Consider the following 19,897-nt stretch of genomic DNA (forward strand, 5'->3'; position numbering starts at 1 on the left):
CCGATACCCATGTTTCAAACAGTTCAAAATTAACCTTGAGGTGTTTGGTAAGAGAAATACATTGTTCACTGGTCCCTCAGGGCTCAGAGAACATCAACAAAAATCAAGGGTACATCAACCCATGTCCCCCTCGTGACCAGTAAACAACTTGTATTGCTACACACTATGTTCTCTGGGTCACACTTAGCATGTTACAGTGTTACACACTATGTTCTCTGGGTCACACTTAGCATGTTACAGTGTTACACCCTATGTTCTCTGGGTCACACTTAGCATGTTACAGTGTTACACACTATGTTCTCTGGGTCACACTTAGCATGTTACAGTGTTACACACTATGTTCTCTGGGTCACACTTAGCATGTTACAGTGTTACACACTATGTTCTCTGGGTCACACTTAGTATGTTACAGAGTTACACTCTATGTTCTCTGGGTCACACTTAGCATGTTACAGTGTTACACGCTATGTTCTCTGGGTCACATTTAGCATGTTACAGTGTTACACACTATGTTCTCTGGGTCACACTTAGCATGTTACAGTGTTACACACTATGTTCTCTGGTCACACTTAGCACGTTACAGTGTTACACACTATGTTCTCTGGGTCACAGTTAGCATTTTACAGTGTTACACACTATGTTCTCTGGATCAAAGTCAGCATTTTACAGTGTTACACACTATGTTCTCTGGGCCACAGTCAGTATGTTATAATGTTACACACTATGTTCTCTGGGTCACAGTTAGCATTTTACAGTGTTACACACTATGTTCTCTTGGTCACAGTTAGCATGTTACAGTGTTACACACAATGTTCTCTGGGTCAAAGTCAGCATTTTACAGTGTTACATACTTTGTTTTTTCGGTTGTGGTTCAAACAATACATCTTAAAACCTACTGCTCTCCTCTTTATCCTTCTTCTTGGTTCGAAGTTTCCTGATCCGTGACCGGGGCGACATAAGCATGATGCCCTGCACGACGCGCGAGATGTCATGAAGAGAGAACACGTAGTGGGCATGTGCAGGAGTTGGGCGTAGCTTGTCTCGCACTGATTGGTACAGCTCTAGCAGCCCAACGACCATTGCCTGGGGAAGGTCAGATAATCTTAATACATGCACAGTGTCCCGGTGTATTGCATACATTCTTACAAGAAAGTCATCAACATTGTTGCCATTCCAGTGGATCAGACTTATTGGTGTTCAACCTACGATGCTTTTCAGTTTGATTCATGTTCCTAACACTAACCCTTTAAATGAGTGAGTGAGTTAAAGTCTCATGTCACAACAGCAGTATTATGGCCATATTGTCCTTGTAACACACTTGACAACACGCCTTGTAACAAATGGCTACAAACAGCAACAACCCTAAAATTCATCTACAATGTAACAATGCATTTCTTATTCACAGTTCAATGCCAGAGTAAGGATATTCAAACTGTAACACACCAATGTCTATAATCTGAGCCACACAAACCAGTGGTTGATACTATGATCAACAACCTACAGTCAGGGTATGAGTTAGTGAGTTCAGTTTTATGTTGCTTTAGCAATTTTTCAGCGATATCAAGATGAGGGAAACTAGGTTACCTCACCATCCATCAGAGTACTACAAGCCATATCTCAGCCATCATTGATTCCACTTTTTTTTCCACAAAAACAAGCATGTGGTTCTGAGCACAATATAGTCCCAGAATTCCAATTAAATCATTGAATAAGGCCTACCTGTCCAAACTCAAAGTGATGCTCCACAGTATAGGTGGGAAACTCCTCTAGCCAGGGCTGTAACTGCCGAGAGTAGATCGTAACTAGGTTCTCCATTGATGGACAAAACACACATAGGTTGACGAAGAGTCGTGTCAGTCTTGATGACATCACGTGACATGCATGGCCGAGACCAGTACCTGAGGTTTAACACAGATAATGAGACAAACAATTACAGATGCTGTTGATATGTAACATCACCCTTCACCAGCAGTGGAGAACACTAACCCAGAACTGGAATGTTCACATTATCAGTGTTCGCTCATTAAATCACATTTAATGATAAAGAACAGTCTACATTGTCTGTGGAAGCATTAGGTGTGAAAGCTGCATGTAGGGAATGGCCCTTACCTGGGGAGGATGGTGTAGTGCAGGCTGCCACAAACGTCGCCTCCTCCATGCCTTGGAAGCGTTGTCTCTGCCTGTCATACACGCCTCCAGTGGTCAGAATCTGTCGTAGCACCTCAAGTGGGGGCTGGTAGGCTGTGAACAACATGGTGAAAAATACAGATATAATGGGAGTATGGCAAAACAACTGGATTGCTTATTACCTCAAGACTAGATTATTCTTATTCCGTCATATGGCATATCCTCAACATATCCTCCTTCATAAACCTCAACTCCTTCCAAGATCATTACCAGAACACCTCAGCAGCAACATATCTCCTCTGTTCTCAAACAACTCCAATGGCTAACACTTTCTAGCAGACTTAACATCCAAATCCTATTGCACACACTGCAATGCCACAATACACACTCTGCTCCTTTTTACTCAGTCACAAACCAAGCCGACTTGGTACTGTACTGTGTTTCTGAGACAAGGACCTTCTCAAAAAGCTTCACTGTACAACAGCTATGGGTGAACACAGTTTCAGATGTGCAGCAGCATCTATGCATAGTGCTCCTCCAGACCACATCAAGTTATCAGGAACGCCATCAACATTTCAGACAAACTTAGAACCCCATTTCTTCCAAACTGCCTATGACTGTTAAACCAACAGGCACCATGTATACACTCTGAACATATTGTGAATGTGTGAAAGGGCCAGTGGAAGGTCGACCTGGAACCTTTCAGCATTATATAAAAGGATTAGATTAGATAATGTTACAGTCACCCTGCAACTTGAGACAAGTAGGTATATGAGCTGTTTCACTACACAAATCTAGAGTCATCACATGAGTATGTGAAACGAAGTCAAAGTTAGCCAATAGTCACCACTGACTCCTATACGTCATTAACTATGGCGAGACCCTGTCCTTGATAGTAGGAATCACTTGTCAGATGTTGCTCTACTTAGATAGAAATGAACATGACATTGTGACTGCAGTATCAACTTACATCCTATCCTCTGTGCCATGTTGAGATCATCCACAAAGAAGAGATGCCTCTGTCTGTCCATGGCCTGCAGAGATCCAGGTGCCCCCACTACATCCATGGCCTTGTTCTTCAGCTCCACGATGTGGTTCACCATCATGTCCTGGAAGATAGCTGACGTCATCCCACGTGACATCATGGCGGTCGTTGACGTCTGCTTTGGCAGGACCAGGTGCTGCAAATTGCAGAATTACATGTTTTTTTCCCCTTATTGTTTGTAAAAAGCTCCATCATGGCATCATAAAAAACTTGTACAAGTCTTGATACTAATTACTACATTAGCGTAAGAAAAGCAGGATATATGGGAGTCAAGTTCTTTCTTGTGAATAACACAACGTTTTGGAGCATATGCTTGTTCCTTTATCAGGTGAAATCAGTGGTGCAGTAAATCTCATCTGCTAGTCATTGTAATTGTTCTTTATGTACACTCTCTTATCAATGTTAGGGATCTGAGGTCTTCTTTCACATAACTAGTCCATGATAAGCTGTGGATTTGTCCAGTCACACAGCACACTGATGATGGAACTGAGAAGATGAAGCTCCTCACCTTGATGAGTGATGTCTTCCCCACTCCAGGAGCCCCTGTCAGGAGGACTGGGAGGTGGGCTGATACAAACAGGTCCAGGAGGTAGTTGTAGCGATCAACCTGCAATACACAATGGCTGAACACAGTATGTCTAAGAGGGGATGTGGGGTGTGTGGAGTGGGGAGTGGGGGTGTTGGGGTTTTGGGAGGGGGACTTAGGGGAAAGGTATGGGGTGGGTGGTGAATTCCATAGCAATGTTAATAACTACTTAAATTTTGTAATCAACTCTTTTGACCATGTACCACAGCAGTGGTCAGTCATGCAATACAAGGTCAGATATTATTGACATGTCTTAAAGGGGCACTGATGCGGAGCAATTTCCGTGGACTGGTGTAAACTTTTGTTATTGTTTTTCTCCCGTGAGTACCCGGATGATATCCCAGCATTCGTGACTGGTTCGTGACCTCTGCTGCGCAGTCCGTATGCGCAATTGAGAGTTTAATCATAGACAGATCAACTGAGGTGAAGTCATTTTTACTTCATCACAAATGCATTATGAAAACAAATGAAACACATTGAAACTATTAGGACGGAAAAATAAAGAAGCCAATGTACGTCTCTGAATTTTGTCTCATAACCCTCATTAGTTTGTTGTCATATTTGTATGATTTTGAAAATTAATAAAAGAACACACGGTATGCTTATACTTATAGTAAATTTCTAATATGACAGCAACATTTATACATTGTATAGACTGCCAATGTGGATCCTATTTCACACACATAAGCAATCTAGTGTGTGTTTTCCGTCATATAGATTCTGCTGAATGCTACAACAAATAGATTGAAACAAAATGCAAATAATGAATGTAAAACAGACAACAACAATGTCAGGCTACTACCTTGTTCAGGAATGTATCCATCAATATCCACATAAAAGAACGATATTCCAAGCTAGTACATAATCCTGCTCTGTGTCGTGTTTCTTACAGCTGTCTAATTTGCGAAAAAGTGACACATCGTTTCACGTCTTTCACACTGGTGAAAACCTGATAAACCTCTCTTTGGTCACCCAAGATAGTACACCTGGCAACTAATTGTATGATGTCCGCCATTCTAAGTAATTTAGTTATCCAATAATGAGCAATCAATCAATCAATCAACGCAAGGGTGGTTAATTCTTTGAAGGAAGGGTGTTGTTTTTACACTCGCACTTTACGACAGGTTGTAGTCAGTATAGATTACTACATCTACACACACTGCCTTTTGACAAATCCGCTGTGGAAGATAAAAGTAATTAATCAATCAGTGTGTTATCGGTTAATCCTTTGATCGATGTTTGTTTTTGTAACTCAGCTGATAAACCCTAATGCATCACTTACATGCACATATTACTAGACAATACATTTGCCATTACACACCTTAATTTATAATGTTGAGTTTTTACTCCAGACAGGAGAAATGCCGAATGGGAATCTTTGTTGAGTAACCGAAGTGGTGTTACTACTAATTATACCTGTTATAAATTCATTAATTGACCATCCAGAGAATGATGACAAATAACACGTGTAGGTTTACACCATCAAACGCAAGTTACAGCAAGGAAGATGTAATCTCTGTGTCGCATGCAGCCTGAAAACACTTGTTGGCCGAAACTGTTTTGAGGATACCAACGGAACTTGGTTACATAAGGAATACCTACAGGCATTTACTGTTTACTTGGGTAAATAGTTGTAATAAGTTGAGTTTTTTACGTAAGAAGATTTTCAGATTTCTCTACCAAAGGCAAAGTCAACATCGTTTTTAGTTTAAGAATTGAAATATATCAACGGTGTGTTCTTATTATCATAAATAATAAACCAGGGAAGCTACCACAGCTACCAAAATTTACGTATGATATTTGCTATCACAGCTGAAGCAACACCCAAAGCTATTTCAATATAAGGCTTTGCAATCTTTCGGACTGAGACAAATGGCTTGCTAAGTGCCTGTAGACATCATATTTTCACATAACATGATTAAATATCGAGGTTAAAAACACAGAAATAGGATCAAATTGGATCAGTCACTATACCATCCAAGCATCCGAAAAATACTACACTGCTGGGATATTTTGTTACGAACAGACAAGGAATACCCTGGGTATTTTGAAATAATGACATATGATGGGCATCCGGCCTCCTGACTGTTTAGGCGAAGAAATTCTGCTGTTATGGACAGGAGCCCAGTCCCTTTGTCCGTAACGGTCGAGGGAGCGGGCACTGACCAATTTGCAGTTTGGTTTCGTAATTAGACCGTTGGCGAGAAACATTATTCGCGCCGCATCAGTGCCCCTTTAAGTCCTTCCACAAATGTATCAACAATAGTTACAAACTTTGTTGAGATATCTGTCTATGCTGCTTGGAGGATGTGCATGAGACAAAAATGGCCACAAGAATTTTCTGGACCAAGAAGTTATATTGGCCTCAACAAATAGCAAGTGTGAAGGTTTCATGTAATATCAGACCACTGATAAATTCTTCTGTCCATCCTCATAGGAATATACTGCCATTTGTTCTTCTGATATAAATAAAAACACTGTTAAATGTCTCATTTTTTAAAGTACAATTAGTTCTGTAAAGGATGTAACACAATCCCGAGGTTTGGGTTAAAAATGTAAACAGAACGGTTTTCCTGATCCCGAATGTTTACATTTTCAACCAAAACCAAGGGAGAGTGTTATATCTGTTATATAAGTCGAAGGAAAAGACAACAAATTTTTCAAAATCAGTCATATAAACCGTCTACGATGGATAATTAGATAACCAAGAAATGAATCAACGTAACACTAACCGAAGCGGTAATAAAATCTATGTAATGACAGTAGGCCTAACTATAAACAGATAATTTAACACCCAAATCTTTGTTGGCTCAGTAGCTGTGAGGTAGAACATATGATTCATGATCTGACAGATGTGGTTCTAACCCAGAGAGGGAGAACATTTACACTTTCAATTTGATCTCTGACAACAATTTCCAATTGATTTCAGACACTTGAATGTTGATGTTGAAAGAATTCATTTCGTGAAAATCTACTTTCAGGGCCAAGTTCAGAGTATTGCAAAGAATGTCCCAGGGATATTGTATATGACGCTGGAAGGAGGTTTACCTGAGAAGAAAATAACCCCCAAAACAACGCAAATATGACATCTGAGATTTATATGTAGAGTTACTGACCTCTGGTGTGAAGACGAACCCTCCCAAGCTTCGAACCTTCTCCTGCTGCCGCTGTCCCCAGCGAGTGAAGGTCCCACTTGTCTCATCCAGACAGTAGTCAAACACGTGACCCCACACAGGCAGTCTGATTGGATGGGATGCTCGGTAAAGTACGTCATGAGCAAACTTGCTGAATCGTTCCCGGAATCTAAACAGGAAACCAGGATGATTAAAATCTCCCAAATATTCACCCTAAATGCACCTAACTTCAATCTGAACAAGACCCACCTGTCATTCAGTGCTCCCCCAAACGACCATATGTATGCGAAGGCAAACATGCCCTTGATGATGGTGGTGTAGCCAGGAATGAGGACCTCAATGTGGGAGCTGCTGGTCATCCGACTTGCCATCTGCCGGGATGGAGCGCCACCAAGTGAGCTCTTGCTGCCACCCTGACACTCTACAATCAACACAAGATCATATTAGTACAAGATGGAGGCCAGTGAGAGGGCTGCAGTGGGCCAGTCTGAGATGTATGTCCAATAAGTCAAGTCAGTCAGTAAGTACAATAATGACCCTAGCTGGAAAATGATAGGATTTACAGGATTTATTAAACAAGATGTCATAAACATAATGGATCATTTTTCTCAGCACAAACAATGAGATGGTACCTGGCTGTGTTGTAGTACAGAAATATATCAGAGATGGTTGGTCGTTTGGTTGGGTGGTTGTTGTTTTATGTCATGCTTAGCAATATTCCAGCTTTATGAAAACAATCTGTAAATAATTAAGTTTGGACCAGACAATCCAGTGATCAACAGCATGAGCATCGATATACATGATTGGGATGCGATGACATGTGTCAACCAAGTCTGCAAACCTGATCATTAGACGCCGAAAATCCATTCTATCCCAGACCTTCACAGGTTGCCTTGACTGGGTTACCAAAGATGCATTCTATCCCCGATCTTCACAGGCACAGGGTTATGACAGGAATTATTGGAAATCAGAATCTAAGGACTTGGTACAAGTGTTGAGACCACTATAGCCCTTCAGAACAAATGGGACAGCGTGTTGTAGCTGCACATACCATCCTCCTCCTTCAGTTCTGCCTGGACACGTCGGTCCAGCTCCTCTCGCAGAAACATCTTGTCAAGCAGTGCTTTCAGCATGTTCAGGAACATGGTGACCTCTTGAACTCCAGGTACCACCTGATTGGCTTGCACCCTCTCCACCCCAACATCAGTCAACAGCGAGGAGCAGCACTCACTGGCCAGGAACTTCACCGTGGGTGGAAACACATCCTTCACAAGGTCATCAAGGATCTTCATGCTATGGAGAATAAGCAATCATATGTCACATAACATCTGAATATCCATTAACAGAAGATGTTTATTAATGTATAAATTAAAAAATACTTTTGCAAATTAAATATATTGTTCATACTGATTAAAACAGAGTCACTTCATATGAAAGATTCAAGTCCGTTTAGAGGACAACTTCACATGAATTTCAATTATATTTATCTGAACTACCCAATGATCAATGATACAGAAAGTTAAATAGAAACATGTGCATTGTGAGTGGTCTCCTGCCAGTCCACTAACCTAAGCCTGTCATCACACAGCAGCATTTTGCCCACTCAGCCAAACATAAACTTCATGACAAATACAATATAACATAAAAACATTTGTATTTGACTCAAATATATTTGACAAAATATATATTAGTATTTTGATCCATCCAAGATAAAATATGTAAACAATGAAATGCAAAAGTGTGTGCCCCAAATAGGACTCAAGATGAACCCCTCCGAGTGTCCAATAAGGCGATGAAGGAGAGAGTGATGAAGGTTAGGCTCAGGTCATGTGGGACAGTTTGGGAAAGGCAAAGGGAGACTACTCATGGTCTGTGACTTTACAATCGCATCAGGGAATTGAAAAGGATTCCTTGAAGTTTAACCATGGGAAGGAGAAGGGAGATAAGCCATAAGCATGAGACAGAATGAGAAGCAATTTCATATCTGTATTTCAACTCATCCAAGGTAAACTACATAAACAATAAAATAAACAATGGTGGCCATTTTTCAAATGTCACTTTAAAAAGCTCTAATAATTGACACTGTGCAACTGACCTTCCTAAAACACTTGGAACACATTGTCAGCTGAATACTGGCTACCTAGATGCTGGTCTTCTAGGCACATAGACAGATACAATAATCATGACATTTATACTCACCATGCCGATGTGAGCACCCATTTAGTTTTAGCCGTCTGCTTCCACTGGTGTATGAGGCCCTCCCAAGACACAGTGACAGGGGCACAATGAATCACTGTACATCTGGCAATCGCTCCAGGAGATGCCTCTACCAGGCTGGGGCTCTCAAAGATGACAGCAGTTGTGTCTGAAGTAGCACAAAGATATTACTTAGTTCAGCAGTCCAAGTTGAAGGAGTGAGAGCTTTCAGCAATATTCCAGCAAGATCATGGCAGGGAACACTAGAAAAGGACTTCACACAATGTACCCATGTGTGGAATTGAACCCAGGTCTTTGGCATGAAAGTGGACGCTTTAACCACTCGTCTAACCCCAATGTCCCTCTCAATTAAAGGAAGGATAAACATCATCATTGTACACTTCTCTATGCAATAACTCCACATTCCTCACAAATCAGCTATTACATACATTAAGGACAATCAGCTCAGTCCTAGAACCACCATGGCAGCTGTCAGTTACCTACCTCTCAACTTGACCTGCTCTCCGTTGGCCACGGACAGTTTGTGTTCCTCGTCCAGCAGTGTCTTGAGTCCATCTGCCCACACAGCATCCAGATCACCATCAATAAGCAGCCAGCGCAGAAGAACAGATGGTAGCTCTGTCTGCTGCCGATTACGTTTCTCTGTCGCTTTCTGGGCATCGATGTACGCCCGCACAGCAAGTGACATGGCATACGAATCACTGGCAATCTTGGCCATGATACCTCCATGCCACAGACCATTCTCAAAATGGCCAAACATCTGCAAAAGACCAAGCAAACTGTGTCCAGACAGAACCTGACATATCAGATCATCCTGATAAACATCTTCTCAAACTAGCAGCACAGGAAACAGTAAGTTGTTCCAAACTGACTGTTGATGGACAGGATTCCTGATGGACTGAGATATCCCTGGAAACATTATTAGTGAAAACACAGATCTATAGAAGAGGACAGCATAACAGTAAATATCTTGAAATCTGTATTTTGCAGCTATGTCTCCAAACACGATTTGGTGTTTGAGAGGTCAACTAGAGCAAAGTTCTGAGCAAAAGATACTACAGACATCTATACATAGTATCCAAGATACAAATGTAATTCATTGGTAAAGAGGGAAGTCTTTTATGGTAGATACTTTCTGGACTCATCTCACCTCGCTGGGAGGCATGACTGTTGGCAGGAGGCGGATGAGATCCACTTTAGGGAACTCAGCACAGTCCATCATTTTCTCTTTTTCCTCTTGACTGGCTCGCTTCATTTCATCAAAGATGTCTTTGGTGGCCGACAGGTTTATACGCAGCAGGCGCATCTTCTGGGCACCCTTGGACCTCTTTGGCTTGAGATCTTCATCTATGTTCTGCAGAAACTGTAAGATTGATGTTTAAAGGAAATTATACACCCATCTATCTTCTGTAGAAATTGTAAGATTGATGACTAACGGAGATTAAACATCCATCCATATTTTTCCAAAACTGTAAGATTGATGGTTCAAGAATATTTAACACCCTCTATGTTCTGTGGAAACTGTGAGATCGATTGTTAAGGGTGATTAAATGCCCATCTATGTTCCGTAGAAACTGTAACACTGATGGTTCAAGGACATTAAATACCCATCTATGTCTTGTAGAAACTCTAAGATTGATGACTAAATGAGCTAAAACATCCATCTATGTTCTGTAGAAACTGTAAGATCAATGGTTAAAAGAGATCAAACACCCATTTCAAAAGTTTACACACATTTTGATGAATTTATTAACATATAATGTTTTGAAAGTTTGATAGCTGTGACACCCATAAATATATCAGTGTCCATGAGTCACATGTTAACATCCAAGTCACATGATATTATCCAGCAGCCACATGTTTGCATGCATGTCCCATCTTAATATCCATCAGTCACATGTTAACATCCAAGTCACATGTTAACACACAGTCACATGTTCACATCCAAGTCATGTGATATCATCCAACAGCCACATGTTTACATCCCTGTCACATGTTAACATCCAACAGTCACAGGGTAAGATCCAAGTCACCTGTTGACATACAGTCACATGTTCACACCCAAGTCACATAACATCCAACAGTCACATGACTACATCTGTGTCACATCTTCACATCCAACAGTCACATCTTCACATCCCACAGTCACATCTTAACATCCCACAGTCACATCTTAACATCCAACAGTCACATCTTAACATCCAGGTCAGATGTTAATATTCAAAAGTGACATGCTAACATCCATGTCACATGTTAACATCAAACATTCACATTATAACATACAAGTCACATGTTTACATCCAATGGTCACATGACTTAAAGACCCATACCTGTGACTCATAAGACAATGGTGTATATTGGTTTACTTATTGAGAATGATATCCTCAAATTATTACTCAGCAAAACACAATGATAATTATGATCATAGCAGTGTTCAGATCACACTCTCAAAAGATAGAGTGAAAATTGACTGAAGCACACTGATACTCGGCCACGTGCTCCACATGACACATCATTACAGACACGCCATTTATATCTTGCATAACAAAAGCAAAAACAACAAAACATCTTGTAAAACAAAACAAGCAAAATAAACTGAAGCAGAACAAAATAAGTATAAGCTAAAATAAGAAAATATCTACATGTTAGGGAAGCAGTGCTTGTTGAAGAAAATAATAATACATCATACACAATGATAATAATAGTTTTTTGTGACACACAACAAAAAAGAAATCAAGTTCCTTAAACAATGTTTTAATTTTGTAATATAATTTATAAGGGACAGATAGTCCTGAAATTACATAGGGAAAAACCAGTTACTCAAATCCTAAGAAAGGTTCTGTAAGATGAATGCAGGAAATTCATGAATAGAACTTGCTAGGCATTTCAAGACAGAGCCTATGGTACCGTGGCACTTGCAGTTTTGTGGACACTCCATGAATAACTCAGTTCAAGGACGACTGGCTGTATGTTCATATCAGCCTACTAGTCTGTACACTAGACAGTTAGACCACTAGCTAATACACAGTTTAGAGCTACACTACAACCACTATAACACCATTTCAAACCACGACAAGAAATACTTACTTCCTCTTCAATTTCATCGACATCCTCACCATCCTAGATAGAGAGTTAGTTGAAGGTAAATAGTCATAATTCAGATACCAAACACAAACCTTAGCCAACCCTACTCTTTCCCATAATCCTTTAGGTCCTTCGATGGAGCAAGTAATATAGCACAATCTCTGTTCCCTAACATAAACTACAGAAAGAATCCTTTCTCCAAGATCATCATCATCATCATCTAAATGTATTACATACAATAACATTCTTCTGCTACTTTGTCATTTAACTCTGATGGCACAGACAGATGCTGACTATGTCATGCTGCACTTTTGTCATCTGTCACTGACTCTGTCATCCTGTTGGTGACAAGGCTATACCTGTAGCTTCTGTGTCTTGTACTGGAAGATGAGATCTCTGTCTGTGGTCAGGTCATCCTTGGAGTGGTCAGGGGCATACAGCTTGTAGTTGAGGAAGTTGATGGCCCGAGCCAGGATGATGGAGCAGGTGGACTTTCCACTCCCTGCCTGTCCAGTGAGGATGACTGGCTGCTTCAGCTCCAAGGCTGCATGGAGTTGCAGGATCTGGAGAGAAGGATAGATCTTATAAACAGGGGGATGAATTGAGCTCCAGATTCTGGGGAGAAGCATGGATCTCATGAACATGGGGATGTATTCAGCTCCAGGATCTGGGGAGAAGAATAGATCTCATGAACAGGGGGATGTATTCAGCTCCAGGATCTGGGGAGAAGAATAGATCTCATGAACAGGGGGATGTATTCAGCTCCAGGATCTGGGGAGAAGAATAGATCTCATGAACATGGGGATGTATTCAGCTCCAGGATCTGGGGAGAAGAATAGATCTCATGAACAGGGGGATGTATTCAGCTCCAGGATCTGGGGAGAAGAATAGATCTCATGAACAGGGGGATGTATTCAGCTCCAGGATCTGGGGAGAAGAATAGATCTCATGAACAGGGGGATGTATTCAGCTCCAGGATCTGGGGAGAAGAATAGATCCCATGAACAGGGGGATGTATTCAGCTCCAGGATCTGGGGAGAAGAATAGATTTCATGAACAGGGGGATGAATTCAGTTCCAGGATCTGGGGAGAAGAATAGATCTCATGAACAGGGGAATGAATTCAGCTCCAGGATCTGGGGAGAAGAATAGATCTCATGAACAGGGGGATGTATTCAGCTCCAGGATCTGGGGAGAAGAATAGATCTCATGAACAGGGGGATGTATTCAGCTCCAGGATCTGGAGAGAAGAATAGATCTCATGAACATGGGGATGTATTCAGCTCCAGATTCTGGGGAGAAGCATGGATCTCATGAACATGGGGATGTATTCAGCTCCAGGATCTGGGGAAAGGATAGATTTCATGAACATGGGATGTATTCAGCTCCAGGATCTGGGCAGAAGGATAGATATCATGAACAGGGGGATGAATTCAGCTCCAGTATCTGGGGAGAAGAATAGATTTCATGAACAGGGGGATGAATTCAGCTCCAGGATCTGGGGAAAAGGATAGATCTCATGAACATGGGGAATGACGGCTCCAGGATCTGGGGAGAAGGATAGATTTCATGAACAGGGGGATGTATTCAGCTCCAGGATCTGGGGAGAAGGATAGATCTCATGAACAGGGGGATGAATTCAGCTCCAGGATCTGGGGAAAGGATAGATTTCATGAACATGGGATGTATTCAGCTCCAGGGTCATGTGGAGCTGCCAGATCTGGGGAGTAGGTTAAAGCTTTGCTCACCTTGGTGATGAGTTCTTCATTTTCCTTCATGTTGTCTTCCTTCAGCTGTTCCTTGATAGCACTGATGAGCCTGGGGTCATGTGGCATGTATGTACCATCCATCTGGGCACTAGCCGTCACGGGGAACACGTCACGCAGGAGGCCATAAAACCGGGCTCGGTCGTCTCCATCCTGTATTCGAGACTCAAGGATCTCCTTCATGGCATACACAATGGAGTGTTCCTCTGCAAGTTTCCCATCCTGCTCTGCTGCACTGGGCTTCCAGTCATTCTCTAGAAGGATCAAACATTTACTCACATTCTGTTGAACAAATTTATACCAAACATTTTGCCTTTCTAACTGTATTGCAATGTACAGCAGACAGATGGAGCCTGCTCTAACACTCATTCAGAATGATTAAGTTTTGCAAATCAAGGCAGCACATTATGGAACTGAGAACCCCCAGTATACCTGACTCTTCTCCAGGGACTTCATGGAGGAACTTCTGATCCCGTATCCTGGTGACAGCAACCATCAAAATCTTCTTCACCTCCCTCAAACACAGGTTGTACTCCAACTGTCTTGGCAGCTACACAGAGAATCATGTTGACAATAGAATCTCTGAGAAAGATATATACACTCTGGCATACATTTGTATAATCAGCATGTTCATAAGGTAGATGAAGTGTTTCTTATAGTCAGTCTTACCTGGATCTTCATAAGCTTCAGGAAGAACATCATCTTCTGAGCACAGGTCTTGTAATCCTCAAAACCATGGCAGCACAGAGTGACTTCTATGATCTGCTGGGTGTCTGGGATAACAAGGGCACATGGTCGCATAAGTGCCTGCAACAAAATAGAGACAGCATCAGTGCCTATACCAAGATAAAGACATTGTGAGTGCCTGTAACAAAATAGAGACATCTACAGTGCCTATAATAACAGAGAGATTTCATCAGTGCCTGTAACAAGATAGAGACATCTACAGTGCCTATAATAATAGAGAGACTTCATCATAACAATATAAAGACATTGTCAGTGCCTGTAACAAAACAGAGACATCATCAGTGCCTGCAACAACATAGAGACATCATCAGGGATAGGGAATCCTCTAAAAGTGTCTACTGATATCAATTATATCAATGCAATTTGATAACGTTACAAATATGCAAGGCTTGCCAAGGATATTTTTACCTTTATCAATGAGGGTTGATATAACTGATATCAGTGGACATGAGGGTGAGATTCTATTTATCATCAGAAATCATTCTTCATTAGTCTTCAGTTAAAACTGTACATCTCTAAACAATGAGAAATGTCATCAGTGCTTATAATGTTAGAGTGACATCATGGAGACATCATCAGTGTCTGCAACAACAAAGAGACATCATCGGTGCCTACAACAACATAGAGACATCATCAGTGCCTGTAATAATGGAGTGACATTATCAATGCCTGTAAAATTTAGAGAGACATAATCAGTGCCTATAATAATAGATAGAGAATCTCACCCAAGTGTCTACATTTATCAATTATATCAACAGGAGTTAATCAAATTACAATATGCATGCTTGCGAAAGATATTTGTTTTACCTTTATCAATGATGGTTGATATAATTGATATCAGTATACAAGAGGGTTTCAATTAAAAGTGTAATTCTCTCAACACTGTACTGCCATTAGACTTGCAGTGCAGCAATGTCATAGCATTGTGACATCATCAAGTTGATGATGTCATAGCATTGTCTAGGCACTGTACAAAATATACTGTAAAAACAATATCTCCTAGGAGATATCACATTATCTCACACAAGTGATATCTGCTGAGGAGCACAGTTTTGGATGATAAAGAGACATCATAAGTGCCTGCAACAACATAGAGACATCATCAGTGCCTGCAACAACATAGAGACATCTCAGTGCCTGTAATAATAGAAAGAGATCATCAGTGCCTGCAAAGTTCAATAGGCATTCATCATAAAAGTGCTTCTACCTACCAAACCTACTGTATCACAGATTTCTTGTAATTCCAACCAAAGAGAGAAAAAGGGTGGGATTTTCATCCATTACCTGGAAGTTCTCTGGGATATCTGCAGTGCCCACAGTAGGTTTGCTCAGTGTCATGAAGCAGCCATAGTTGGCACTGGCTGGGATCAGTTTGCCATTGAACATGACATTACCCACAATCCTGTGCACATAGGTTGGTTCCTGGATGAGCTGCTTGTAGTCTGGAGCAGACTTCTTCTTCTTCTTCACATGCTCTGAATAATGGAGACACCATGAACAAACACAGAACACCAACCATCACTCGACTGACTCTACAACTACCACATGTAGAAAATCTGTCACTACAACTAGAAAATTTTATTCCTGTTAGATATTTATTGTTTAATAGTTGCATTTATCTTTTGGCTTATGCATATGCATGAATACTGTATATGCAGCTGATGTCTACAGGTTTGTACTAGACTGGTCAATGCAAATTTCAAACACTTCATGACACCTTGAGCGTTCCTTAATCCTGTGATATATGCCATGGGATCTTGAGACAATAAGTGTATAGTTCTGAGGGATTCAGAGGCTGGTCAACACACCATAAAACAGAGGAGGTGGTTTATTGGACTTATAGAACTGAGATTCCTTGATTTCCACTTCCTTCTCAATTGAATGGCGCCGTCTACGTTCTCTCTCAGCAATCCAGGTGTCCTCAAAGTATGTGACGAGGCCTTTCTCCTGTAGGAAACAGAGAGACAAGGACTGAGGTGGGGGAAAAGGCCAAACTATACTTGAAGTACTCTTTCAGGATCTTTAGGTTTTCAGCCCAATAAAAAAACATTTTGTCTTCATCAACAAAATAGGGCATTCTTAATGCATTTTTAATTAAACCTCAACTGTTAAAACATCATACTATATTACATATTTCATCTGACAGATCTAGTTAATGATGTCTTATACATAGCTTGAAAGTGTTCTGTGAAACACCCCTGACTCTAATGAAGACCAGTAAACTGAAGTACAAATGATTGTGTAATATGTTGACATGAAGATCCAGCAGCTTCAATGTGTAACCTGGCATGCCCTGATGGACTAGATTGCTGCTCATGATGTCAACCACTGGGTTAACTTCTCAATACCTTACTGGCTGCTATTACATGTTGGTCGTGGCTTAAAACATACTGTTTATCTTTCAAACTGTATAAACATGTTTGTGATTCAATATTCATTGCCAATCCATCATTCCCTCTAATGTCATCATTACTTATTCAGTCCATTGACTTCTTAATGCATTTGTTTTCTTTCTTTCCGATCAAGTAGAATGTCTCCATACTGAACCTACATTGAAGCCATGTGGCACGGTCTTCTGTCTCTCCAGGGGTGGCGATGTCTCTGCTCTAGGCAGTGGGTGCAGGGTGGTCAAGGAGTTACGGCGGATCACCTTGTCCCCGGCGCCAACTTTCTACAAACCAAACATGAACATTGCCATAAACATTCACAGAATGGTACTACCGCAGAAATGTTAACAATATTCATATTGGATAATCACACATTACTTAATTGGACATTGATTCATAACTCTTAAGGAAGCAGCAGAGCGATATCCTTAATATCCTCAAGATATTAGGTAAGTGCTACAACATGTTCCTTATTTGACTTTATCAACACTGAAAATTTGACAAGAAAAATAAAGTTTTCCAAAAGAACCTTATAAGAAATCTTGTTACATTGCATACAGTTACAATGGACACTTAAAACTGATCAAAATATCTCCAAGAAACAGATTTAATAGTAAAAACATATGCATGATGATTATCAAAAATATTTACAATAAAACATATCTACGTTTTTTGTAGAGAGTGCTACAGCAGCCTCAGACACAAGCATCACAAACAGAAAGCCTAATACAGGCAGAGCTTCCATATTAGCTTGTTACACAATAGCATCTATTTGCTTACATTACACAGATGCGGCCACTGAAAGCACATCAGTGTGTAGTGTTCATGCTCTACATGCTTGCATTAAAGGTGAGCATGACTGACAACAGAGTTCCTAAACAGATATTTCCGTCAGATCCATACAACTATTCCTTACACAGACACTTCTATCCGACACACAACAATTTCTTAAAAAGACACTTCTGTCCACCCTCCACAAGGGTTCCTTTAACAGACACACAAGGGTTCCTTAAACAGACACTTCAGTCTAACATACACAAGGATTCCTTAAATGGACATTTCTCTCTAACACATACAAGGATTCCTTAAACAGACACTTCTGTGTAAGTGCACAAGGATTTTTTAAACACACATCAGCGTAACACACAAAAGGATTTGTTAAACAGACACTTCAGTCTGACATACACAAAGATTCCTTAAACAGACACTTCAGTCTCACATAAAAGGACTCCTTAAACAGACACTTCAGTCTCACATAAAAGGATTCCTTAAACAGACACTTCAGTCTCACATAAAAGGACTCCTTAAACAGACACTTCACTCTCACACAAAAGGATTCCTTAAACAGCCACTTCACTCTCACACAACTATTCCTTAAATAGACACTTCAGTCTCACACCAAAGGATTCCTTAAACAGACACTTCATTCTCACACAAAAGGACTCTTTAAACACACACTACTGTCTAACACACACAGTTTTATTACTGCATTTGATTGGTGCTCTGTGATTGACTGTATATACATGTGACACACATAAGGGTTAATTAAACAGACAATTCTGTCAGACATACACAAGAATTCCTTCCACAGACACTTTTCTCAGACACACACGAGGGTTTTTTAAAAGGACAGTTCAGACTGACAGACACACACACATGTTCCTTAAACAGAAACTTCAGCTACAAGCATATCCCAACAAATGTCTCTAGCATTCTATAGTGAAAGCAAGGAAGCAAAGGCAAGTTAATATGCAAGATTGACACACAAAGAATTATACTAATACTGACTCATTGATTTGTGTGATATATGAATTGGTCTCCATGAAATCACCACATGAGTAGTTATCACACTGTGACACAAAATAATTACTCTATAATAACTAGAGGCTTATGAATGCGTATCTGGACCACTGCCATGTCATTCATACGGTACTCTGGTACAGCACAGTAGTATAGGCAAAGGGGGTTCTGGACCACACCTAAGTCAATCATACAGTTCCCTGGTACAGCACAAGAGTAACTGACAATGGGGGTTCTGAACCACAACAACGTCAATCATACAGTACTCTGGTACAGTGCAGTAGTAGTATAGACAATGGGGGTTTTGTATAGATTTATTTTCTCAACATGTAGAGACATGTGTAGTTCTACAGAGTGGCTACTGTTTGTAAACAGAAACTGTTGTCTGTACTAGTGCACTTTTACAAACAAATAAAAGGTTGACCTTCCAACATCACCCTTTTAAATCAAATGTTTGTGCTGATGTTCAGATATTTAAGACAATTTGTGAAATAATGTGTGTTGACATACAATGCTTTCTGCCAGTGGAGTTATAACAAAACTTTTGTCTTACTGTAAACACATTATATTTTCATGTCCTAAAGAACAGTCTGCTAACTGACCAACTGAGAGTATTTTTTCACCTTACAGATGGACAGTGATGATAGACATCCTCAGTCAGAAGGATGAAGAATGAACAGACTAGGGTTTACTTAGCCATACCAAGTTCTACCATGAATAGCAAAGAACTATAATTTGAAGCAGAAGAGCAGCATTTCTGTCCACAATAGAAACAAGGTTTATTAACAAAAATACTGCGTGCATAAGTGTTTGATACTTTAATTCCCCAAAGAAAGTACTTTTGCAGGCACAGGCATCACTAAGTCTAGCTATGACAGGGAACACAACCTACCAAACTCAACAGCTGCAAGTCAAACATAGACAACATAAACATCAAAGAAACATTGCACATTCTAAACAAAGTGCCACTTCTGTATGCATTCCTTCAAACAAATTCTCCTGCAG

At 40.5% G+C, this 19,897-nt stretch overlaps 1 protein-coding gene across 1 annotated transcript in view; it reads right to left on the bottom strand.

Moving 5' to 3' along the window:
- LOC137256597 (dynein heavy chain domain-containing protein 1-like) overlaps positions 1 to 19,897 on the bottom strand; it is a 159,752-nt gene that overhangs the window by 105,511 nt on the left and 34,344 nt on the right. Inside the window, exons 40-59 of the mRNA XM_067794472.1 lie at positions 19,785 to 19,796; positions 17,257 to 17,376; positions 16,514 to 16,652; positions 15,990 to 16,180; positions 14,628 to 14,765; positions 14,391 to 14,508; positions 13,941 to 14,212; positions 12,553 to 12,756; positions 12,197 to 12,229; positions 10,260 to 10,472; positions 9,593 to 9,869; positions 9,092 to 9,257; positions 7,944 to 8,185; positions 7,142 to 7,313; positions 6,875 to 7,061; positions 3,681 to 3,779; positions 3,098 to 3,308; positions 2,110 to 2,241; positions 1,720 to 1,898; positions 897 to 1,083 (exon numbers count right to left, since the gene is read on the bottom strand). Coding sequence (XP_067650573.1) covers positions 897 to 1,083; positions 1,720 to 1,898; positions 2,110 to 2,241; positions 3,098 to 3,308; positions 3,681 to 3,779; positions 6,875 to 7,061; positions 7,142 to 7,313; positions 7,944 to 8,185; positions 9,092 to 9,257; positions 9,593 to 9,869; positions 10,260 to 10,472; positions 12,197 to 12,229; positions 12,553 to 12,756; positions 13,941 to 14,212; positions 14,391 to 14,508; positions 14,628 to 14,765; positions 15,990 to 16,180; positions 16,514 to 16,652; positions 17,257 to 17,376; positions 19,785 to 19,796 — 3,292 coding nt within the window. The remainder of the gene's footprint in view (positions 1 to 896; positions 1,084 to 1,719; positions 1,899 to 2,109; positions 2,242 to 3,097; positions 3,309 to 3,680; positions 3,780 to 6,874; positions 7,062 to 7,141; positions 7,314 to 7,943; positions 8,186 to 9,091; positions 9,258 to 9,592; positions 9,870 to 10,259; positions 10,473 to 12,196; positions 12,230 to 12,552; positions 12,757 to 13,940; positions 14,213 to 14,390; positions 14,509 to 14,627; positions 14,766 to 15,989; positions 16,181 to 16,513; positions 16,653 to 17,256; positions 17,377 to 19,784; positions 19,797 to 19,897) is intronic.

Source organism: Haliotis asinina, chromosome 11, assembly GCF_037392515.1.
Source record: "Haliotis asinina isolate JCU_RB_2024 chromosome 11, JCU_Hal_asi_v2, whole genome shotgun sequence".
Lineage (NCBI taxonomy): Eukaryota > Metazoa > Mollusca > Gastropoda > Lepetellida > Haliotidae > Haliotis > Haliotis asinina.